The 25,846-nt window shown below is 36.9% G+C and overlaps 2 protein-coding genes across 7 annotated transcripts in view; both read right to left on the bottom strand.

Moving 5' to 3' along the window:
- Nucleotides 1-370: 370 nt before the first annotated feature.
- rab3aa (RAB3A, member RAS oncogene family, a) lies at nt 371-6,402 on the bottom strand. The gene is made up of 5 exons (XM_079877068.1): nt 6,268-6,402; nt 4,252-4,479; nt 3,978-4,096; nt 2,411-2,535; nt 371-2,296 (listed from the first exon to the last, which is right to left on the bottom strand). Exons 2-5 carry the CDS (start codon nt 4,477-4,479, stop codon nt 2,106-2,108), a joined length of 663 nt encoding a protein of 220 aa, XP_079733194.1. The 5' UTR covers nt 6,268-6,402; the 3' UTR covers nt 371-2,105.
- Nucleotides 6,403-7,699: 1,297 nt separating this feature from the next.
- The window catches only part of pde4ca (phosphodiesterase 4C, cAMP-specific a), a 40,815-nt gene continuing 22,668 nt past the window's right edge, over nt 7,700-25,846 (bottom strand). For 4 of the 6 annotated variants that reach the window (XM_079877060.1, XM_079877061.1, XM_079877063.1 and 1 more), the window contains 14 exons: nt 19,998-20,189; nt 18,160-18,196; nt 16,717-16,790; nt 16,585-16,634; nt 16,365-16,477; nt 13,440-13,533; nt 12,279-12,451; nt 12,053-12,151; nt 11,804-11,968; nt 11,619-11,718; nt 11,379-11,533; nt 11,142-11,264; nt 10,867-11,049; nt 7,700-9,444 (listed from right to left, as the gene is read on the bottom strand). In XM_079877060.1, the coding sequence (XP_079733186.1) occupies nt 8,953-9,444; nt 10,867-11,049; nt 11,142-11,264; nt 11,379-11,533; nt 11,619-11,718; nt 11,804-11,968; nt 12,053-12,151; nt 12,279-12,451; nt 13,440-13,533; nt 16,365-16,477; nt 16,585-16,634; nt 16,717-16,790; nt 18,160-18,196; nt 19,998-20,189 (2,050 nt within the window). In that variant the 3' untranslated portion in view covers nt 7,700-8,952. Of the gene's footprint in view, nt 9,445-10,866; nt 11,050-11,141; nt 11,265-11,378; nt 11,534-11,618; nt 11,719-11,803; nt 11,969-12,052; nt 12,152-12,278; nt 12,452-13,439; nt 13,534-16,364; nt 16,478-16,584; nt 16,635-16,716; nt 16,791-18,159; nt 18,197-18,385; nt 18,428-19,997; nt 20,190-22,076; nt 22,187-25,846 lie in introns of those variants that run through there. The other 2 variants (XM_079877064.1, XM_079877065.1) reach the window with 2 other exon arrangements.

Here is a 25,846-nt window from a genome sequence, read left to right as displayed (position 1 = left end):
ATCTGTGCGGATCTCAATGGCTATTTGATCTTTCTGAGAAAATGTTTAGATTATGTGACGAGGCTCGGAAAGAAGGTGATTTATACAGTACGTTCAGCACGTGGGTGATTTCAATTCCCAAGACTCTCTTCGTTTAGCATCTGTGTACTTGTCATTCATCAAAAAATAATTAAATAATCTGAAGACACAAGAGTGTGTCTCAAACTCTTGGTTGTTTCATACAACATAATACACATTCAATATAAACAAAGCAAAGTGATCATTATAAAAAAAACGTCATCGCACCTTTGGGCATCCATTTGTCCAGCAGCAGCCCCAATTACATCTCAAAGGAGGTCACAGGTCAATACCAATGACAGTAAGTCACAATAGGATTCAAACATAGCTTTTTATTTAACTCAAACAGATGCAAGTGGCCATTTCATTCAAAATAAAACTCGTCCTGCTTATATCAGTTGCTAATACAGCGGTTTATTCTACCCATTCACTCTCAGGGTGAAAAACAGCATTATATGACGTATATCCATGAAGTTTTCTTTTCTTGTGTCATAGTGTGGGAATGGGAGAACTATTGTACAATTTACAAAACAAACGAACAAAACTCAAACTGCCCAACAACAAAACGAGTATCAAAACCAAAACTTCTGCCTTTCAAACTAAGTTTTATGACTTGTACTTTAACAGTGATTACTCTCCCTATAAAGCGTACTAGTGTCAAACTTCTCTGTATAAAAAAAAACACGTAAATCCCAATGGTTTGCTATTTGTTTAGGACGGACTGTAAACAGGATATAAACGAAAGGTATAAATTACGCACCTTATAAACACCACATATCCAGTGACTATTTGGTATAACAAAGCTTCTGAATTGCATAGGGAAAAATCAGCACATGAGGTTTTCAATCATTCATCCTCTTTTGTGTTTAAAACTGATTTATAAAAGTGAGACATTTCAGCGTTTCAGGCCTGTTTTCTAAGAATAGCAGTAGTCCTCTTGATCTAACGCAGAACACGTACACCAATAAAACGCATTTAAATAAATAAGCAATAAATAAAGCAGTAAATTAACATTTAATAACAAACTAGTGATTTAACTGACACGCATGATCAATAACTGGTGCATATTCAACCTGGTAACTAATTAATATATTTGCAGTATTTGTAGTTTTTCCGATGCCGGTCTTTTCAAAATATAATATTGTCCGGAAACACATTAGCTGCTATTATTTGATGAAGTTTCTCTTATTAAAGTATCATTGTGTTTTCAGCCTGTAGAAACTAAATATCTACACTAGGATGACATACTAACATGCACACAAACACTCACTTTTTACTTCATGGTAAAATGGGGAGTTTGAGTAGACTATGTGTAGGAACCGGAGTAAAAGCAGAACATGTAACTGAAAAAAGACTCATTAATTCCTTCATATTACAAAAACAAGAAGCAATTAAGCACATCATAGTTATTTCCTCCTAATTACATCTATTATTACACATATACCATTTTTACTTATATAATATGTTTTACAAAATACATCTGCTGTTATTTAAAAGTAATAGGGAGTAAATGAGTGTTTTCATTCAGTTTTCACTCTTTAATTTAAAAAAATAAATAAAAGAGCGAAACAGTACTTTACGAAACATTCAAGCGTAGGATTCATTCAAACTTTGTATCTTGGGATGAGCCTTTATGCTGATGGTTTCCACACAACAGTCCCAACTATATATTGGTCGGTTTAGAAAAGAATAAAATATCTCTTGGCAATGTATTCGGGATATTTGTGTAAATTTGACTTTGATGAAACCCAAAACAAACATAAAAATGCTCGAACATTTCATGTTGGAATTCATTTGACACAAAATATACATCTAATTATTCAGAAATATAGTCAAAAAGTACTATAAAGATTCAGTTAAATTATTAAGAGATGAGAGGAGCATTGGCTACCGATACCAACATAATCAGAAAAACACAAATGCGCAACCTCGCAAAAGGGACAGAGAGAAGTGACATCCCATCAGCTCTTCTCTTACCAAAGCCTTCCTTCGTAGAGCGGTCCATTGTTCAGTCTGCAGGGGAATGGTTGAGAGGTTGAAAGCGACCCTTAGCAAGCACAGTCCTTGTTGGAGCGTTGCGGCTGCTCATTTAGCTGAGGGCCCTGCTTGTTTCCGATGACGGAGGGATCCGCCGAATCCACGTTCTCTGACATCCTGTCACAGATTATGTCCACCAGACGCTCAAATGCCTGCTTCACGTTGATGTTGTCCTTGGCACTGGCCTCAAAATACTCAAAGCCTGTGACAGTCAAAAGCCTCAAATTAAAATAAGAGCTATAGGAAAACATCCTGCATATGAAAAAGTCTTGTTAGACGCAAAAGTGTAAAAAACACTCTGCTCAGGAAAACTCACCTAACTGTTCGGACAGCTGTCTTCCCCTCTCTGAAGCAACCACTCTCTCGTCTTCCATGTCACACTTATTTCCCACCAGCAGCACTTGAGCGTTGTCCCATGAATATGTCTTAATCTGGGTGGACCTAAGAACAATGAGAAGTCATTAGGAAAAAGTATTTTAACCACCTAATTACTACTGTAATTAAATAATAAATAACAATAAAAAAAATTATAATAATAATAATAAAAAAACAGAAAAATTCCATTTAAAAAGGCGCATAAACTAAGTGCTTTTGACATTGTGTCCTTGTGTACCAGTCATGACGTGGTAAAGCAATAAGTGATAAAAACTCTCATGTAAATCTGAGTTCTTATCCTAACCAGCTGCAACCACGAAAAGCCCATGATATTTTATCGTTGTTTGGTTCTATGCATTATCGGTTATAACTCATTAACGCACGCAAGTTACGTAATCAGATTACTTTTTTCAAGTAATTAGTAACGGAACAAATTACTTTCAAATTTACAACAAAATATCAGTTACTTTTTCAAAAAAGTCATGCAAGTTACTTTGTTTTCCCATTTATTGACTGACAGCTCTTCTGTCCCCATGTTGAGAGAAATCATGAGTAAGGCGCAGAAGAGTTGTGTGAACATGATGGTTATTGTAGTTCTAGACTAAATGTGTACAAAAACAGATTCATTATTATATTACAAACACCTGCAATGATTAATATGTTAAATTAAACATTCTTTATGTATTTAATCTCACTTTATTAATTACTGAAGTAACTGAACTTTCTTTTCCTTGCATCCTATTCTTCTGCGATCCAGAATGGCAAAACAGCTGAAAGGTTTGAGCTGCGCCCTCTACTGTACAGACGTGAAATTTACTTTCCAAAATCCCGCTCCACATATTCAATTCCCGACGAAATGGATGTAGCGCCAGATCTTTTCTTCTGTATTGTGAGGTACATCCAAGTATAATTAATTCAAGTAAAATAAAAAAGTAGGACAGGGACATGGTTCTATCCATTGTTTTTCATTGGATTTTGAGATGTAAAGGTAGATAAATGCAAGCTTGCAGTCGATTGTGGAGTGACGGGGTTTAAGCGGACTAAATACTATGACTGGAGAACCCCACCATACAGTACGTCACCAGATAGAAGTTGTTTCGTTCCACCGAAAGACTGATTTGTAAAATTTTGATAAAAAACATTAGGTGAGGTCAAATTGAAAAAAGAAAAAGAAAAAAGAAACATATACACAAGGGAGAATCGTTCACAATAAGATTATTAACATTCATTAAGAAAATAGGCAGGGTGAATTTTCATTTCATGCCAACTTTAAACATCACAGATGTTTGGACTCGCTGTGATCGTGTCATGTGTAGCAATTTTGTGTTCAGTGTGGAATCTGTGGATAAATTACTAGTGGCTTGAACCATATCACATCACACCAGGTTGATGCAAATATATTGTGTATGCTCTGCTCTCAGGACAGGCTGCATTTTGACAGAAACTAAGTCATATCTTTGCAAATGTGTAAATTTGATGAAATACAGACAAAACAAGCACTATCGTACCAGTCCTGAACGGCATTAAAGGAATCCTCATTGGTGATGTCATACATAAGAATGAAACCCATAGCGCCACGATAGTATGCAGTGGTGATGGTCCTGTACCTTTCCTGCCCAGCAGTGTCCTGAAATATACAATAGTTGGAATGAAAATGTCTTGTGGTTTCTATTAATAAAACAACCCTTAACCAAAATCAATGATATGTATCTCAAATCAAAACTTAAGACTCAAGCAGAAAGAAAAATTAAAATTAAAGGATGCTTTGGATAAACTCCTCACCCATATTTGGAGCTTTATCCTCTTGTCATTCCGATAGATGGTCTTCACTTTGAAGTCTATGCCGACAGTGCTGACAAAAGCGGGTGTGAAGGAGTCATCAGCATAGCGGAACAGGAAACTGGTTTTTCCAACACTGCTGTTACCAATGATCAGGATCTTAAACATGTAATCAAAGTTCTGATCCGTAGACTCTTTTTGTCCATATCGAGCATCATTTGCTGAGGCCATCTGCAACAACAAAAGAAGGTCATTCTTAAAATCGCTATTTTATTGTCATACCGTACATAATAATAGTATTCTATTCAAATCAACATGAAACAGCCTTTGAGTCTCAGTCCTAAATCCTTCTTAAGGGGTACCTTGTTAAGTATAATGTGCATTCTTCTTTTAATTTTTTTTTTTTTTTTTTTTATGGGGATGAGTGCAATTAAGAAAAGTGCAATTAAGAATTTTTTTTAGGTTAACTGTCTCTGGTGGTGGACCAGAAAGGAACCTGAATTTTTCACAGATATAAGTCCTTTATGATATTTTTATCGTCTGCTAAATGAATAAATGTAAATGTTAAATAAATGTGAATTTGAGATTTCACTGGGAACTAGGGCTATTAGAAATCTGGGGGGAAAAAAAATACTCATGTGTATTGATAAATGAACAGATGTATAAACATAATAAAAATGCAGCATTTTAGACAGTTGCTATGGTTAAAGTAATATAAATAAAAAACAGTTGGTTTTGCAATACTAATTCATAGAGGTAATCAATCAATAAAAAACACACAAAAAAAATACATTTGAAATTGTATTATTTCAACTGCATTATTTTTTGGACAACTTGAGATGGACTGACCCATTTCATATTCTCTCTGAATAATAAACAATATGGTATTGCAGATTAACAAAGCCACACAATTTATGAGAGCAGGTTATTTTATTGAACACAGAAAGACATTGATTTGAACAACTGAAAAGTAGAAACAAATAACTGCAGGATATTGTGTCTTTCCCAATAAACTAAACTGAAGTCCTTCTCGTGTATTATCCAAATATTTACCATGGAAGCAATAGGACAACTGACATAAATACAAAGTTGATTATTCATATACTGTACGATTCAATACTGCACAATGGCATCAGAAACGGTTCCTGGCAATGTGTATGTGTTGAAAACAAATATGTTTTCCTATTCAGTCTGTTTGCTGAATCACAATTCAAATTCAAAGCGAATATAGGGTGTAACTGGCACTATCCCTGTATCCTTCTAGATTGAGCTAGGCAGTCAGTGTAGCCAGGGATTTTAAAGGTTTTGTGCCGGCTAAACCCTGTGCTTAGCTGGCTGTCAGGAACTGAGCACACGACGATGTCAGGGGAAGATTATGAAAATATATTTCCATTTTCTAGAGGAAGACCAAGGGGTTTCCTTCCCATATAGGGAAAAACCAACCTCTGAATGTTCATTTCAGGTTTATTCAGTCTGTAATTAATCAGGCCACCTGAGCAGACACATCAAGGCTAAATTCAAACATATGGTTCAGGCTTGGCGTACAAGATAGGAGCAGGAAACCGTTGCGTTTGAGAAGTGCTGCTACGTTCACAATAAACGGCAGCCTGTGTGAGCGAGTCTGCTGGCTGCTGTGTGGCTGATAATGGTTAAGTCCATAGAGCTCTGGTTAGCATATATCCGCTTAACACACGGACTGATTTCCATTTTCATTCGGGTCAGTGAGTGACTAACACCGCATCGATCAAACAAACAAACAGATGGCATCCATCATAACTGCTAGCGAGCGACAGTGTGCTGAGTGTCAAAAGCCAGTTGAAACGTTTTAGCATGCAGCGATGGATTATTATACAGCAGAGGCTGTTTATGAGCCACCCCACTTAGCGATGTCAAATGTAGGTTACGTCGTTTTTAAATGAAAACCACTGATTTCCTAACGTTTCTATGCGACTTCTTGGATCATTTCGAAATAAAAGCAAGATTAAGCGTCATGGTGTTGGTAGAGAAAGCCCAGCTTACCGTAAGAGGAGGTTTATTTGGTGTGGTTTGGATGCAGTTCCCAGCCTATGCACCTGCGCTCGTGCTTTCGTCACTCGTCGGGAGTCAGCTGGGGGCGGGGCTAAACAATGATTGACATGTGGATGAGCTAATCACACGCTCGCTCGGTCACCTTAGCGACTAAACTAGCTGTCTTCTGGATGCATGAAGCAACAAGACTTTTCAGATTTGTAGGCCCGGTTTCACAGACAGGGTTTAACTTTAGATTAAGCCAGGATTATGCCATAGTTCAATTAGGACATTTAAGTAGCTTGTATAAACGTGCCTTAGAAAAGCACTGACATATTTTAAGATATGTCAGTGCAAGTTGCTTTCAGTTAAAACAGCTCAAACATGCATTTTAGTCTGGGACTAGCTTAAACCTTGTCTGTGAAACCAGGGGTTATTTTTGTACAGTTCATAATTTCAAGGAAAAGTCTTAATTCATATAAGTTGAATACATCAAAGTTGAAATAATGAAGTTATGACAAAAGTTCGAAATTATGCGAGAAACAGTTTTGACCTTTTATGTCATAATTCCGACTATTATTTCTCAATTATCTTAATTATTTGACTTTTTGATGTCATAATTATGGTTATGATTCCATAATTTCAACTTCTTATGTTACAATTGAGTTTTTGCCTAATTGTGACTTTTTATGTCATAATTATTATTTACCAAAGCAGTGGCAAAAATGGGCTGCCTTCCATATAACACAAAGAGTCCGGCTAACTAATATGTCTTTGTTTATTGGCATTGGGAACAGGAAAACAATCACAGCAACATTAGTAACAGCATTGTAGTGGTAAACAGTACTGTTGGGATTGTCAGATCTGCGACAGAATGAGACCAAACACAGGTGTGCGTTGTATAGTCAGGCGAAACTTTGCATGGCCACTCAGCATTTCTTTCACCACACGAAACGTTGCTGTTAAAAGCACAGACTGACATTAAGATGAACATATAGCCAATAATTAAAAGCCCCGTTTACATACAAAGATTCACTGTCTCCAATATTAAAATTCATACCATGGTATAAAAAGGACACACAAAAAAAGTCTTTCAGAAAGACTTATGAAACCTGTTATTTATCATGAATAATCTTAAATAAAATTTCAGCTTGACAAAACAACAGTTTTGAATAAAGAAGAAAGACAACTAAATTATCCAATCAGTATGTTACTGACAGTAGTAGATGTCATTGATGGAAATTAGCCAGTGGCACAATGGAAATTACAGTACAGCATGGATCATGCTTGCTTGGCACTTGTACTGTCATTGGCTATGTCCCTGTGAAGAGCAGAGCACTGATCAATCGCCAAAAACCAAAGAACATAAAAGGTCTGGCACAGAAAACAAACTTTGGCTTTAGTGTTAGACAACTGAATTTCTCTTGCAGCGCTCAGCTCTCGTTTTAGAACAAAGTGCTCACTTCTGTTTAGACATACATTTGTACAGATGGTAATATACCTCATATTTTTCAGTGTGACCAGCACAGAAACAGAGAGAAAGTACACATGTGGTTTAAGGACACCGATCACTTCCTACACAGCTAACGTGGGTTTCCGTTCTAGCTCAGCCTTCAAGAGACCACCTTACAGGGTACGTACACATGCTGGTTACCCTGCTGACCACAGCCAATCACAGTCTTCTGTACGCTAAGAATGACTCCAGCCCTTAATGATGGAGCAACGTTTGGTAATGACAAAGATATCTCTAAAGTGCTACCTAAGCAAGCCGATTTAAAACAGTGACATACAACGTATTAATGCTTACGCTCATGCTTTGGATGAAGCAGAATAGAAAAATAAACGAGAAGCATATGTAAACCATGTGAATGTCATAAATTAAAGCAGCAATACTACAAATAAATGTGAGAAGGGTTTTAAGTTAAAATTATAATAGTCAAATGAGTATCATCTGTGCAAAGGAACAACAATACAAAGCCATGGTGTTCAGCTGGAGTGGTAAATCCTATAAATGTGGCTCCAGTTCCACTATTAAGCACTAGGTGGCGTCACATACAAATACAAAAGATCACAATCATGGCTCGACTTCAGTCTACAGATTTTTTTTAGCGATCCAAGGAAGACGGCGGTCACTATGTGGGTACCCTCAAGCTGTTTGCTACATGAAAGCAATCGTTTCTTTGAATCCTGAGATGTTCTGTTGTGTTAAGGTTAGGTTGTTTTTGTTCAGCTAATAATAGACCAGCTTTAAGTCAACAGTGTATCTTTTAAAAAACATTTTAGTGCACATACGTCTCACATAAAAAGCGTCCTGTTTATCAATCAATATGTTCGGACGGCTCTCAAAGGTCCACTTGTTTGTTAACTTTAAACCTGGGATGTCACAGGAAGACATTTGAGTACATTTCCTCTGTCCATATAACACAGGCAGTTTCCAGCATCCCGAAGTCATGAAACTGTTGAGCACGTTTTAAGAAAGCTTCATGGTTTGACAGTCTGTAGAGTAGGAGCTCTCTCCAGTGCAAGGTGACTACTGTGTAAAAAAACGTCCCATGGAAGCTTTCCTACCTATCCTTTGCTCTCCTGCACTGCGTCGCCTCTGCCCGAGCAAGCTAAGAACGGGATGGAGAGGGATAGGGAGGTGGTGAAGAAGAGGTACGAAAGAAAACGAAAACTAAATGAAAAAGTGCACTAGTGTTATGTTCCCAGGCGCAGGCACGATACGCTTTTCCCTTCTTGGTCAAGTTCTCTATCTTCATCTTCACTGTCTAGTGGCTCACCAATCTTAAAAGACATTGTCCTGCAGCCAGGGGAGCGGGCGGTCAGGTTGGTGTGATGTGTGCGGGGAGCCGAAGACGGATGTTTGCTTTCTGGATCTGTCCAGGAGGAATCCTGTGCAATGGTGGGGAATTCTTCGTCCACCGGACTTTCAACGTCAGACTCCCCTTCCTCTTCTAAGGTCAGTTCGAATTGGAATTTCTCCCCCGCTGAGGCGATGCCTCCACCCATCGCTCCCATCCCAACCACACCGCCCTTTTCCTCAGGAGTGGAAGTGGGACTGTGAGGGATCATGCTCTGGTACCATTCACGATTGTCCTCCAGCGTGTCGAGAATCTCCTGGGCGTCAGGGTGAACCAGATCCGCCCAGGTCTCCCACAGTGGGTGCACGATGTAGTCAATAAAGCCCACCTGATGGATGAAGCATACACAGTCAATATGATTCTACAAAAAGTGGATTTTCACTAATAATTGTATACAAGTGTTGGTACTCATGTTACTTAAAGATATAGTATCCCTAATGTACAGCTCTGCAAAATTATCAGTTTCTCTGGTTTTACTATTTATAGGTATGTGTTTGGGTAAAATTAACATTTTTGTTTTATTCTATAAATTACTGACAACATTTCTCCCAAATTCCAAACAAAAATATTGTCATTTAGAGCATTTATTTGCAGAAAACGACACCAGGAAGGTGGCGGCAATGCAAAAATCGAGTTACCCCTCCCACTTCTGCTAGTTTTACTGAGATATCTTATTCCCTGTGCGAATTGGCCATTAATATTACAGACGTCCTGTGGTAAAATTACAGTATCTGACAACATTGCATCTTTTTTGTTATTTTGACCAGTTGTCGGTTTCTGCAAATAAATGCTCTAAAGGACAATATTTCTATTTGGAATTTTGTCAGTGTTGTCAGTAGTTTATAGAATAAAACAAAAATGTTAATTTAGTTAGTAATGTAGTTATAGTTTATAGAATAAAACAAAAATGTTAATTTTACCCAAACACATACCTATAAATAGTAAAACCAGAGAAACTGATAATTTTGCAGTGTTCTCTTAATTTTTTCCAGAGCTGTATATATATATGTATATATATATATATGTATATATATATATATATATATATATATATATATATATATATATATATATATATATATACACATATACATATATAACATATATGGATATATCATAATATCTATTTTTAGCTTTATATAATATTAATCTATCTGTGTGTACACACACACACACACACATATACATATACAGTATACATATACACACTTTATATACTATTTTTATTATGGTCCTCCAGAGTGCTGATCAGGAATCAGTGTTATTTTAGTATTATTTATGTATTATTATAGTATGCACTTTTTATTTTTTTTATTTACATTTTATATTTTTAAGTTTCATTTGAGTTTTTTTTTAAATGTACATTTGTTTTATATTTTGTTTTGTTTTAGATTTCTGTTTAGCTTTAATTAATTTTACATCAGTTTAGATAAATAACAATTTATTTTATTTTAATTAGTTGCCAAAGCAACATTTGTAATTGTCGTTTTAGTTTTTTAATGTTAGGTTTTTCATCTTATATTTTATTTTATTTCAGCTTTATTTCAATTAACATAAATGATTTTTAACAACACACATCTATTACTATAACTACATATATTTTATTATTACAATATATTTATATTTTATATTATTATATTATATTATAATTTAAAAAAACTATTATAAAGCTATAGATTAATCTAAATAACATAATGAGGCCCGAAGTCTTCAAAGACTGTTTGTGGCCTATCATTTTCCCCTCACTCACCTGTGATTTCTCAATGGAAGCATTGTGTTTATCACACATGGGGCTGATCTCCATGCCCTTGTCTCTCTCTCGGTCCCCCTGAGTAAAAAACTCCACCATGATGCGATCGGTCCACTGACGGTACAGCTCCAGGGGCTTCGTTGGGTTGCTCAGGTCAGCGCAATGCACCATGTTCTGAAGAACCTAAGCATTTGATTAACCATACATTTTTAATTATGGACTTTTAATTTGTATCAGTATGAAATGGCTTTGTGCCACGAAAGCTGAAAGTATACCTGTATGCGATCAGAATAGTTGTCTAACAATAGCACACCCAGACTTGTCACCTTCTTGGTCTCTACCATGGTCTTGAGATCCGCTAACAGGTTCATATGCTTTGACATATCAGTGGCTAGTACCTGTAAGGAGTTAAATACACGATAAATAAATAAAACCACGTGTTGATTGTAGTTCTCAGGCATGGACCTCCCCATCATAGCCTCACAGATTTGTCATTGCCTCCATTTCCTCACCATGTCAATGACCATTTTGCGTAGAGACTGCCTCTGTTTCTTGGTCAGGTTCTGGAAAATGTCACAGTTTTCTTCCTGCAGCAGTTTGAAGCCAACAGCCAGGTGGTGGTTCTCCAGAACAGAGGAATCGTTGTACATAAGAGCCAACTCTGAGTCTGAAGAAAAGTATTAGGCTCTTAGTAAACAACACAGTGTGCAACCACAATGACAAGATGCTGTTGCTCTGCCGTGGCCACTCACTTGTGTTGATGAGGAACTGGTTGGACACTCCAGGGTGGTCCACGTCATGTATTGCACTAGCAAACATTGCGGCCAAGATCTCAAGGTCGGTGAATACAGCCTAGCAAAACAGAATTCCACGAATGAAAAGCCTGGCTTCAGAGACTAATGAGCAGATGATGAAAAGGGAGTTGATTGAGACAAACCTCCAGGGCAGGGGTGGACAGCAGGACATTGGTGGACTGGACCACGTCAGCTGCATGGATGCTGTTATGGTATGCAACATCTGAGTGATAGTTCTCCTCCAATGCCATCATGTAGGTAATGAATGTGTCTACAGGAATTTTAAAGGATTTCAACAGGTCTCTTTCCTGTGGATTACAGGTTCAGGACAATTGTTATTGTCATGGTTTGAACAAAACTACATGAGAAGTTTTCAGTTCCGCATTTTGTACCTGAAATGTTGTGTACATCGCTACTGTTAGCGGTCGGTTGCCAGAATACTTGGATATCTTGAAAATATCCACACCCCATTTGTCAAAGTCCTCTAACTCCTGCAAAAGGGAGTTGGATACAATTAAAACAGTATTGGACTTTGTTATAATTACTCCAGATAAACTCCATGTTAACTGTGGTGATATTAGTTGCTGATAGGGTGTTTTACTGGCCGTGAGAGCTCACCTTGGCCAGCAGATCTTCCTGGTCAGTGCTGATGCCAAAGCGTGGGATGCTGGAAGCTGCGACACTGGAGCTGTGTGTGGGTTTCTTGAATCCACTGATCTGAGACATGAGCCGCTTTTTCTTCTCCTTCTCCTTGGTTGATGGGGACATAATCTCCATATCATGTTGCTTCTCTGCAACACAGATTCATTTTATATATAACTACACACAATGACACAGCTCATTAAATGAGCACTGAAAACCTGTGAAAAAATAGGATTTAAACCAGGAAATAAATGGAAAGTTTGAAGATTTAAAACAAAGAAACGTTATGATGTAAAACGATTTTGAGTCACTAACCAAATCTGAAGCAAATTTGTGACATTGGCCATTTTAGGTCAGCATTTTCTGCTTCCATTGATGCACAAAACGCTCTTCATGCTCAAATTCTTAAATCATGCTGGATAACATGGATTTGAGGAGACCATCTCAGCTTGAGTGAATGTTGTTTTTAAAGCAGTGTTGTTACTGTTAACTAAAACTATTAAAATGTCTTTGTTAATTGTAATAAAGCTGAAATAAAATAAGATAAATATTACATAGAAAAGTTAAACAAAACAAAAAACTAGAAAATTATACAAAAATTACTAAAAATAAAAAAATAAATGAAAGCTAAAAAGTTATATGTAAATATAAATATATATATATTTTATGTACAGTATATATATATATATATTTTATATACAGTATATATATATATACACACAGTATATATATATATATATTTTATATACAGTATATATATACACAGTATATATATATATATATATATATATATATATATATACAGTATATATAGTATATATATATACAGTATATACAGTATATATAGTGTATATATATAAATATATATATATATGAAGAGTTCAGATGCAAAAGCCTCTATAAAAATGATCATTCTAGAAGAAAATTTCAGATGGCACTTAGAGGCTTTTGCATCTGAACTCTTCATATATATATATATAGCAAACACAAATAATATGAATTGTGGAAAAAAAAAATCATATACTTTTAAGATTTTTTTCCACAATTCATAATATTTTTGTGCTTTGCCAATGGTATAATCTAAAATGAAAACATTTGTATTAAATTAGAAAAAGGATTTTCACTAGTCGATTTTACCTAAGAAGGTGCTTGAGATGAACTCTGAGACCTGGTTTCCTGACTTGCTAGTCTCTGACAACTGGGTAAGCTCTCGATTCAGCATCCTTTTGAACTGTAGAACAAGAAAACACATACACTTTGAGAATCAGCATCTCCAGCTTGTATTTCATTTTAATAAATCCATACAATTCATTTTCATATTTCCATACAAAGCCCAACCGAATCTTTTGAGATCAAAGCTACAAATATGAGCAACATGTTTAATTAAGAAATGTTAAGGGGTGAAACATCACATGACTTAGATGCTCAGATCTAAATATAGCTGCATTCAGAGTGGTAACAGCCCTTCATTCAGCTGCAACAGGCATCCAAGATTAGGGGCTGGACCAAGCAGGAGGAGTGCCTTTCATCTGTGTAGTGCTATTATGTAATCATACACAGGGTTTCAGAATGAAACACTTCCGACTGAGGCAGCAAATGTACAGTAGTACTGTAGGAGCTACACACACACTGTGACATCAGAAACACACCCAGACTGACATCCTCACACCAACACTCTGCACCATCTGTAATTTATAGAGTGTCAACAAGAGCATCCCTCTCAACTTCAGAGCTTGTTCCCAGCATGATGCTGCCAAATGAAAGTGCACAGCTGAATGTGCAGAATCACAACACGAGCCTTACCTGAACATACATCCACGACAAAGAGAGCAAGTAACTGACGTCTGGCATTTCAGCACCAAATGAAGCTTGAACAAAACAGAAGCTCCCTGCGGCCGGTGCACATGCTGCAGACACGCTCTGAGCTCCGGTCCAGATTGCCCGAGCTCCCCGGTTCCACAGCAGTCTAACGGTCCACAGCTCATGATGTGGCGGCACCACAGAGCTCAGCCCAGCACCGGGAGCTCCAGCTGCCATGGGCTGCACCTGTGGCGGGCTGAGAGCGTGTGCCGCTGACTGGAGCAAGTTTGCATCGCTGCCGCATGCTCTGCTCTCCTACTCTGCCTGATTCATGTGTAAACACAGAGATCAGGCTCCTCCCAGCAGCCCCCTCTCTCCCTACTCGCTGTCACTCGCCAGCCAATCAGATGAGTTTGGCAACAGAGACTGGGTCAGGGGGAGGCTTCTGATTGGCTCTCGGCTCCACAGCACATGCAGGGGCTGGATGGGGTGGATACAGGGGGCTGGGGCTGCACCATGTGCACTTGGTTTGAAGTCGAAAAGCTTTAGGAGCCTCTTCATGCTTTGCATATATTGTCATGTTGTTGCTGGTGTTTTATTAATACTTATAACTCATGCAGTTATTATTTATATTGTATATTGATTTAGATGTTCGAATGTTTGGGGTCATTAAGATTTATGCATTAAATTGTTCAAAAGTGACATTTTTACTTTCTATCCATCAAAAATCCTGCAAAAAAGGTTTCCACAAAAATATTAAGCAGCACATCTGATTTCAACATTGATTATATTAGTAATACTTAAGGTTTCTTGGGCAATAAATCAGCATGTTAGAATGATTTCTGAAGGATCATGTGACACTAAAGACTGGAGTAATGATGCTGAAAATTCAGCTTTGCATCACAGGAATACAATTTTAAAGGAAATTTGAAAAGATCTTAAAATAAAAAACAGCTATTTTAAATTGTAATAATATTTCACAATATATATTTTTTGATCAGATAAATGCAGACATGGTGAGCATAAGAGACTTTCCAAAAATAAAAATAAAAAATCTTACTGAACCAAAACCTTTAAATGTTAATGTACAATTCAGTAATTTCATTCATCTTCATTATTTATGATAACATTAACTCATCAAAACAAAGTGCATAAGTGTACACGGAATATTTGATTATTAATAGAGTATTTAGTTTACATGAGTGAAAACTTTATCCAAAAAATAAATAATTTAAAAATATATATCTCTAAATATGTCGTAGTTTAGCTCGCCCCATGACTTGCCATTCTTACCCGATCTAATATGAAAATATGGCACTGCCAATTTTGATGACAAAAAGTATTATATTAACTATCTCTAAAATTCAGTACTTTTATTTAAATTAGGGCTGTCAAAAGATTAATCGCGATTAATCGCATCCAAAATAAAAGTTTGTTTTTAATAATATATGTGTGTGTACTGTGTATAATTAAATTTGTATATATAAATACACACACATGCATGTATATATTTAAGAAAAATGTGTTATTTATATATATATATATATAAAAAATTATATTTATATATAATATAAACTATATAAATATATATACAGTATATGTATGCAAATATTTCTTAAATATATACATGCATGTGTGTGTATTTATATATACAAAATAATTATACACAGTACACACACATATATTATTAAAAACAAACTTTTATTTTGGATGCGATTAATCGCGATTAATCTTTTGACAGCCCTAATTTAAATCTAAATACTTTTAATGGTTTTTGCACGCTCAGTTATATATATACAGTATATTTTACACCACAGCCACAGCAGGGTGACTGCTGAACGGGTATTAGAAACGTTAGTGATGTTAGTGAGAGTGAAAACACAAACATGTGTTCATACGTGCACATGTGTGTGAGAGTATGTATCCGCGTGCACGTGGGTGGGCCAATCACGCGTCACACAGGCTATGAAATCCCCAGCAGGAATGGGGGAGATAGAGAGGGTGGGGGGGATCAGATTCATTCGTGACTTCACTCTCATTCTCATTTTTCAGCACACGATGTGGTCGGGGGAGGGGAGAGATTCAGGACATGCATGAATCCCGTTCCAATGTGTAATTCATACGGAGGCATGTTAAGTATTCGGCTGCTGTTTTCAGCAAGTGCTGATGAATTGTGTTCGACTGTTATTAGTGGGGTGTCCCTGGGTGACAGTGGGGATGGGCCTGTCAGAAATGAATCCTCTTTTATTTTAGTAGATCTACCTTGTTGGATGCCATCTCACTGACTGAGTGGCGTGTCTTGAGAGTCTCAAGCTGTTCGAGACACCAGTCCAGCTCATCCAGAGTCTCCACTGCCAGCTTCTGAAACGGCTCCTCTGCAAAATACAGTTCATATATTCATGGCTACTGAAATAAGTTCATCATCATATGCAATACAAAGAAATGCACTGTTTTGTTGTTCTACAAGAGTTTGTTGTCTAACCTGGTAAGCTTGTCTTGCACATGGATGGTGGGTAGTTTCCAGAGGACCTCCTATATAGATTTATAAGATCAAGTATGACTTAAGAATTTGAACAAGGATTACACAGTTTACTAGGACTGTATTAGGGCTTACTTGCTCGGGACACGGTCTTGCTGATGGGTCAAAACGGCAAAGTTGCTCCGCACTGTCCTCAAGCTGGCAAGGACCTATGAGAAGAACAATAATGTGGGTCCATGTCAAAAACACATCCTTCCTTAGTACTCTCTTTCTTTTTTTAATTACTCCAACTTACTTACAGCTTCATATTTTAGCATTGCAAAAATAAAAAAATAAATCAGTTATCAGTATTTATAATTGAATTATTATTGTCCACCAAAATCGATAAGCAAAACGGCACAAGATACTTTCAACACTTTTTAAAGAATGTTTTGTTTTATATATATATATATATATATATATATATATATATATATATATTAGGGCTGTCAAATGATTAATCGCGATTAATCGCATCCAAAATAAAAGTTTGTTTTTACATAATATATGTGTGTGTACGGTGTATAATTATTTTCTATATATAAATACACACACATGCATGTATATATTTAAGAAATATTTGCATGTATATACTGTGTATATATATTTATATTATATATAATTTATATTATATATAAATAACACATTTTTCTTAAATATATATATGCATGTGTGTGTATTTATATATAGAAAATAATTATACTCCATACACACACATATATTATGTAAACACAAACTTTTATTTTGGATGCGATTAATCGCGATTAATCATTTGACAGCCCTAATCTATATATATATATAACATATATATAACCATTTTATATGTTATTATATATATTAAAAAAAAATATTAATATAAAAACATACAGTTTATTAATAAATATAATTTTTATTATAAAATGTATATTTTATGCTTTAACAGGAAATGACAATTTGGAAGTCTTAATATCTTATGAAGTTTTGCTTCACAAGTACATTAATCTTGTTTTACCAATGTTTAGATATTATTACTTGCAAACAAGATTAACGCTGATTAATAAAATTATTTTTGGAGTGAGTGAGAGAATAAATGTTACATAGAGGGGTGACCTAGTAAATGAAAAAGATTTGCTTAAAAAGCCTGGTTTGTCCTAAATTCTGCAGCTCTTTTGGAGTTTCAAAAGGACATGAAGGGTATCTGATTTCCAAAGCCATGCAGATTTCTCATCTGTCAGCATCCATATCGACAAATGCGGTATTGGATTCCTTGCCTGTTTTGTAAACTGAGTACAGTGGTGACGCAAATCCCCAAAACAAGCTGCATAAGAGCGGAAGGGCTGTTCCCGCCAATGCCAAAGGCAGCACACTCCACTTACACAAAAAAGTCACTGCTGAATATTAGGAGATTAATCTGTCTTTAAAATATAGGGGGTGTAGAGTCAAACTGCCATGTTCCTTAAAACAGTGGTCATCTGAAACCACATGACGCAAAGCCTCTAATTGCCTATTAATGTCAGACTATGCAAGCTTTTCATTTTCATGACCCACTCTACTACTAACCTGTGCAAATGGTGTAACTATCATGTCTTCTCCATGTCTGTAAGAGAAAAATACATTCACAAATCACAAATCAAACTCAAAAAATGACATACTGGAAAAGACAGCTCTTTAATCTCCCAATAATAAAAGGAGGCACATAAAATTACTTAAGGATCAGTGAAAAAGAATGACTAAGAGTTTAACTGTGGAGAATTAAGGATGTGGTCGGCTTCAGGTTACAGCACACCATCATTCAGAAGAGCAAGAGGGTGGTAAAACAGCTCAGCATAAGGAGGGTGCCTCAGACTCTCCAATGGGATATTAGAAATCCTACATTAAAAGCTTATGGAAATACGTAATAAGAACATAGATGGGTTCAGCATGGTCGGACAGGGTGTGTCATGCATGTGTATTTGAGGAGCAGCAGGAGAGAAGCCGAACTAGGGAACACACTGGGAGTTGCGCCTTTATTCACATATTCCAAAGCTTCTATGGTGGCATGCCGATCGCTCATGGTGGTAAAGAGGACAGAGGGGAAGCTCTGAGGTTTGACTGGTCTTAGACACTAGGGGAGAGAACCGGCCTGGATCCTGTAATGGAGAAATGCGGGACAGCCCTTTCAAGTTAATATTTTTCTCTCCTCACCGATTGAGCCAGTTGACTTCCCAGTGCTTCAAACTCTCTTCCCTTTGAAAAGACAACAAGAGTTGGTGACCTGGGATTAAGCAAGCACACTAGTTCACATCGCCCTAACAAACACCGGCAGTTGGAGCGGGTTGTGTTCACCCTGTTGGTGTTTTGTTGGGGCGGTGTGAACCAGTCTTAAGGTGTTTCGATTTGGGCGACTGGCTTTGACGCAAAGTGGAAAAATAAACTGCAGAAAAAAAACAAGAATGTGGCGCCCTTTTTCCGACTTTGTGAAATCCCAGCAAACCAGAGCTGACATGCAAGCGTGCTCAGATGGAAAGAACAGCTGGAAGTGGTAAAAATAAGGAGTTTTTAACCAGTGCCTTGGATTTTCCAAAATGGCTGAGCAATATGATTTGATGTAATACACTATTAAAATGGTGTGTCTTGGGAGAACTGTGTTTCAGACATAATCAACCAGCTGGAGTAAGCCACATCTGTTATGAGGCAACGTTTACAGTCCTAATTAACAGAACTCTTCCAGCCACAAAACACTGTAGCTGAAGTACACACTTGTGCAGTTTGTAACACGTGAAGCTTGCAGTGAATCAGACAAAATGTACATGAAAACTGAGATTGGAAACTTAAAAAGTTTGGGGTCGGTAAGATTTGTGTTTTTGAAAGCAGTCTCTTGTGCTCAGCGAGGCTGCTTTTATTTGATCAAAAATACAGTAAGAACAGTTAAATTTGTGAAATATTAATACAATTTCAAGTAAGTGTTTTCTGTTTTAAAATATTTTAAAATATAATTTATTCCTGTGATGGCAAAGCTGAATATTCAGCATTATTACTCCAGTCGTCAGTATCACATGATCCTTCAGAAATGCTGCTCAAGAAGCATTTCTCATTATTATCAGTGTTGTGCTGCCTAATGTTTTGAAATTGTGAAATTTTTTGTCAAGACTCTTTGATGAATAGAAAGTTCAAAAGAACACCATTAATTTGAAATAGAAATCTTTTGATCAATTTAAAATATTAATTTCTTTAAAAAAACAATAAAAAAAACGGTTATTAAAAAAAAAAAAATTATAAAAAAAATTATGTGACTTTTTTTACTCAGAGAAGCCATCGTAAATGCATTTAGTATGAGATTTCTTGATGCATCGGAGGGTCCAGACATTTCTTGAGCTTCAGTATATTAGGGGATCATGAATGAGACGAATGATACTCACAGCTCACTGGCCGTGGATGAGTTTCGGGACATGGCCTTGGGTGAAAGGTCGAAGTCGGAATCCGAGCGATACAGGAATGACTCCCGCCGCTGACTGTGAGGGAAATTGGCCGGCAGCACACGGCTGGAGCCTGGACTGGCCTGGGACTCCAGAGGACTGCGGCCCACCGACAACCCATTCTCAACATCAAAACTGAGGAAAGAGAAACAGAAAGAAAGATGAACAATTTACCTGGGATGATGTATTAACTTTTAATTTGCCATTTTTACACTCCTTTCAGATAAATCGTACCCAATGACACCATACGCTCAACACACACCCTGTGCCAATGGCAAAATAGTATAGACGGTCACTGAGACATTGATAAAAATGGTTACACACAAATGTGAAGTGAGACACTTCCTGCATCAATCCAGATGTAAGCTAGCCTTGCGGGTTAATATGACAATGATAAAAATGATATCACAGTCTCTGTGATCTCCATGACTCCATGACAAACACAAGGATACTTTTCAATACCTCACTAATATCAAGCCAGCAGCTCTGACACTACATCACTCAAGAAAGTCTGAGACCACTAGTGAATACAGTTTTATACATTACATAATTGTAATATATCACAAGTTTGTGTAAAACTTACCAATCATGTTATCCAATAGGAGTAGGCCTACACCAATATTGAAATTTTGGCTACTATAGATAAGCTAAAAGTAATATGTTTGTTATGGCCGATAACTGATAAATGGTAGATATTTTCAAAATATATTACTTTTGTAGTATATATACTACAAAATATTATTTACAAATTGTATTACTCAATTCAGTCTCAATAATATGAATTGAGACAATCCAAAGAACATCTTGTGCTTCAATGGAAGCAAAAACATCTGACCAATTGTGTAAAGAATCACATGATCAATGTCATATAAGCATTTTTTAAAAAATCTAGGTTTTTAATCCAATATTTTCAATGTGAACTCCGCTTTATAATTCTTAAACACCGCTGTATACAGCAACACTGGAAGAACGTCAGCTACAGCATTCGACCCCATTCCACAGACAGAAATCTAGTACGTCGGTTATGGTGACAGTGAATGAGAGAAATGCATTTGAGATTTCTTCCTCCTCTAAGCCACAGTCTGAGTGCAGTAAATCTGTCCGTCTCAGACAGATTCAGGTTTTGTGGATTGGGTAAGACCTCCTGAAACACAAGAGGCAGCAAAGCTCTGAATGGGCTGTGTTCTTCAAGGTCAGTGTGATGCAGGAATGCGAAGCTAAAAATAGCCTCGGCTCATTGACGTGGAAGCATGAGAGGCCTAAAAATAACCTCCTCAGGTGAAGCCAATTCCCAATCAAACTAGCACAAAATTGACATGAACCATATAAGGTCATTTCATTAATCAATGGTCCTTGCCTCTGATGCATTGTCTGTTTACTAACGATCCGTTGCTAATGAAGGTATTCTTCTACAGTGTGTTAAGTTAGTGTGAAGGAGAGAACCAACATCGCAAGTCAATGGCCACATTTTTTTCTATATTTGAGAGAGAAGGAAAGGCATTTTCTTAATAATACGATAAAGGAGACAACACCACTTTGGAGATCTATTTATAGTCTCTGTTGTTCTAGTTCCAACACATAATACTGCAATTTATGTTGATTAAGTTCAATTATGACCAAATGCACCATACAGTATATTCAGCTTTTTTTAATACGTGCAATCTGTATCTTTAACATGTGAGCGAATTAAATATATCTGATAGTGATGGCGCTTTCAAAGTTATGTAACGTTTATGTGGTCATCTAGTACAACAGGGGTTTTCAAAGACCTCCAAATCGACCTCTTTCACAGATGTTGCATGAGGACAAGACGGATGTCTCTTACATATTATATAATCAACCCGGTACACCCTATTCATGTGCCCACATTCAGGAGCGAGAAACATATAGACAGAGAGAGAGAGAGGGAGAGCAGCACTCTTCGTCATGGACCAAAACACACATACACAATAGCACATCTCTTTAAGTCACTCTACTGTACGCTCTGGCGTGAGGGGACACCGCATCCAGCTCTAGAAATACCTGTGCTCGGGGCAGAGGCTGTCGCTTCCACTTCGTTTCTGCTTCCGTCCCTCATCTTTACTGCTGTTTTCCTATGGGTCCCTGTGCACACTCAGAGCGAGGCACTTCTGTTCGGCAGTGCTACTATAAATAGCCCATCCCTGTGCGAGGGATCCGAGCAGAAGCGCTATATTTAGAGCTGCAGGTAGCCTCAGATTCTTCCCCCCATTCATGAATATTTATAGAGATTTCTACTGTGCTATTTTTGGCCCACACATCTATCCACCCACACATTTCCATGTTGCCATTTTAAGACATCCTCCATCAAAGGGAATGTGGGAATTTCATCATTCAGTGAAGCAGTCTGTTATTAATGCTGTTTTTATACTGCATGTGGGAATTGCATCAGTGCATTGTGCATAGGCATATCAGCCTATTAATTCAGTACATTAATCACAGTTTGTGGTAAAACACCATCAAAATTCAAATTTAAATTGATTATTATTATTGATGCAATATTATACCAGTGCATTGAACTTGAATTAAAATAAACATTTCCACATACTGATGGAAAATCTGAATTTATCTCACAGGTGAGCATGAGAGATGCCCCCTCTCAGTGAAAATGAAGGGAAACACTGATCCTCAGTTTGCCAAGTTCTCTGTTAGCTTTAAATAGCTATATTTAAATGTAGTTATCTAAATTTAAGTGCATAAGATATGTTTAGTATCACAGTTTTGTTTATTCCAAAATTCAGATAATTGTGCAAAAATAAAAATCAAGTTCACTGGCAATTCGCATTGTTTCGAGTTCTGTTGGCCACAATATTGTGAACCTGTTGTGAAAAGTACAGATACTTTTCTGAACAATCATTTTAATTTTTGAGTGAACCATCCCTTTAACAGTGTTCAGTGCACTGTTATGACAATTGCCCGCATCATCAGATGGTTAAAGATGAACTGGTCCTTGTGACCAGTCTTTGTGTTTGCAGTGCTGTGGAAAATGCACAATTTTCCTGGCTGTTTTTCTGGGAATAGGATGCCTCCTGTGGCTCAAGAAAGAATAAGCATGTATGAAGCTGCCCTTTTCAGTCAAGACATGATGACAGTACATAGCAAGTACAGAGTACAAGCGTATGAGCCTTAAGGCACATCGTGACCATAAACCAACTCAACTTGAAGATGATGATAATAATAATAATAATAATAAGTTGAGTTGGTTATAGTCACCATTTGTCTTAATGAGCATATACTTACACTCTGTTCTTATGGTATATAATAATAATAATAATATTTATTAATATTATTATTATTAATAAAGAAAAAATGTAAGTAAAAAGCTATAGAGATAAAAAACTATGACGAACTGTATATCATTGTTCAGTCAGTAAACATAAACAGCTGTCACTATAAACTCCATTATAGTTGAATTTAAAGTTTAAAGGGTTCGTTCACCCAAAAGTTTAAATTCTGTCATTAATCACTGACCCTCATGTCGTTCCAAACTTTTGTTCATCTTCAGAACACAAATGAAGATCTTTTGGATGAAATCTGAGAGCTTTCTGTCCCTCCATTGACAGCTACGCAACTACCACTTTGACGCCTCAAAAAGTTCATTAAGATATCGTTAAATTTGGACTAAACCGCTCAATTCGTATGGATTCATTTTACAATCTCTTTATGAACTTTTCGAAGCATCAAAGTGTTGTGTAGCGGTCCATGGAGGGACAGAAAGCTCTCAGATTTCATCAAGAAGATCTTAATTTGTGTTCTGAAGATGGACGTAAGTCTTATGGGTTTGGAACGACATCAAGTTAAATGACAGATTTTTCATTTTTGGTTGAACTGTCCCTTTAATAATTTCTGTAAAGGCGTCAGGGTGTTAAATTTAGCATATTTTGTGTTCTAGAGCGTTACATAAACAAAGCATTAGTGCTACTGTAATCAGTCAATATCAAAATCTAAGAAAACATTTTTACTTTCGATACTTGGTACAATGTGGGAACTTTCCAATTTTTACTGAAGTATGTTTTTGGCTTGAGTAAAAGTCTGACACGGTATCATTTTACACCCCTGGCTTCAACTTATTGCCTTCAGGAACCGGTTGAAATTGATTCTAAGTGGATACCAACTCGCTACAAAGTCTTCGAGCAGAATCTTTGAAGAGCACCTCCAGTCAGAGGAGTAAAAGAGCCGTTACTAAATCCTCTACAGTCGTATGACACGGTGCATGTTGACTGTCAGAATCTAAACACTTGACACCCAGCATGCGTCACGGGACAGTAGTGCTACGTCAGTCCTAATCTGGGCACATTACCAGCCCAGCCTGCATGTCCCACCCGGGTCCACACACTAGCCCAATGCAGCACAATCACTAATCTATAGTCAAAACATCTTACGAAAAGCAAGAAACGCCGGCTCAACATAGAGGCATGTTTGTTTATATGATTTAATGCCGCATTTAATGTAAAGAAAGAAGAACAGAGGCAGAGCAACGAGTTCATATGAATCTCATGAAGTCGTTTAGTCTCATAGTTGAATAACCAGTCCACCGGGACGCAGCCAGAAGGCTGTTCATCCTGTTCCTCTCTCCATTGTTTCTAATCAACAAGAAAGAAAAAAAGACATTTAAGAGAGCCGCAACGTCACATGACGTCAATGAACACCCAGGGGCCCAGACATACATGAACATGCCGCAGGAGATTTGGAGGACAGCAGCTGTTGCCATACAAATAAAATGGTTAGCACTAAAAGTTGAACATTTGAGAGCTGCAGCGAGATTAAAAGCACAGTTAACCACAAGTGAACATGCATTTGAGTTAAAAAAAAAGAAAAAAAAAAGACCCTTCTTGGTGCTTCACTTTGAGATTGGAGTCTCACAGAAGCACAACGGGAGACGTTACCGATCTGGTGAGGCGGTTAATTACAGGGTCATCCAGCAGGTCACATACTCGTGCGTAGACACTGCGGGCAGAGGATGTGTCCTCGATTGTTTAATCACCGTTTCTGTACATGCTGCCTTTTCCTAATTGTGCACATCAAATGTGGAGCACATCCATACCGGTAAGAGCCGCAGAGATTGTATAAAGATTTCTGAGGCACAATAGGGTGCACAGAGAGAGAGAGAGAGGGAGGCAGTGCTGTGATCTCAGCTTTCCACTGAACATTTATGGTCAAGATTAAAAATAAGCTTGGTTTGTCTCTGATTTAGACTGACATTTTAAAACATGCATGGGGGTTAGCCAGAATTAAGTCATAGACATTTGAAGGCGCATTACACAGATATTTCCACATACATTTTCCTGCTCAAAAGCAAACTGGTGGTGACTTTAATATACGTTCATATTACAGAAAAGAGTGCTTCTGATAACAAAAAACTACCCTTGTTATAAACACATTTAATGCGTTTACTGTGTTGATTATATAATTCAGCCTTATTAATTACCTGTTAGTGCAATAACATCAGCTGTCTCCACTGTAAAAATATGCAATTGTTACTGTTTTTCTACTTGATTAAAAGTTTAACATTTACTTTCATCTGTGTTTACTCATTTAGTTCAGCATAAAAAGTCAGTCGTTTTTTGCCCACCAAGACTGCATTTATTTGATCAAAAATACAGTAAAAACAGTAATATTGTGAGATATTACACTTTAAAACAACTGTTGTCTATTTTTTATTGATATATTTTAAAATGTGATTTATTCCTGTGATGGCAAAGCTGTATTTTCAGCATCATTACTCCAGTCTTCAGTGTCACATGATCCTTCAGAAACCATTCTAATATGCTGTA

This window comes from Squalius cephalus, assembly GCF_949319135.1.
Source record: "Squalius cephalus genome assembly, chromosome: 7".
Taxonomy (NCBI): Eukaryota; Metazoa; Chordata; class Actinopteri; order Cypriniformes; family Leuciscidae; genus Squalius; species Squalius cephalus.
Note: the sequence above shows the minus strand (reverse complement) of the source record. Positions and strands in the feature narration are given on the sequence as shown.

Excerpts from the sequence above, each read along its gene's own strand:
- rab3aa (XM_079877068.1), bottom strand. The coding sequence starts at position 4,479 with ATGGCCTCAGCAAATGATGCTCGATATGGACAAAAAGAGTCTACGGAT. Across the intron at positions 4,097-4,251 it reads GGATAAAGCTCCAAATATGG|GACACTGCTGGGCAGGAAAG; the intron begins GTGAGGAGTTTA and ends TGTATATTTCAG. Across the intron at positions 2,297-2,410 it reads ACAGCTGTCCGAACAGTTAG|GCTTTGAGTATTTTGAGGCC; the intron begins GTGAGTTTTCCT and ends TGACTGTCACAG.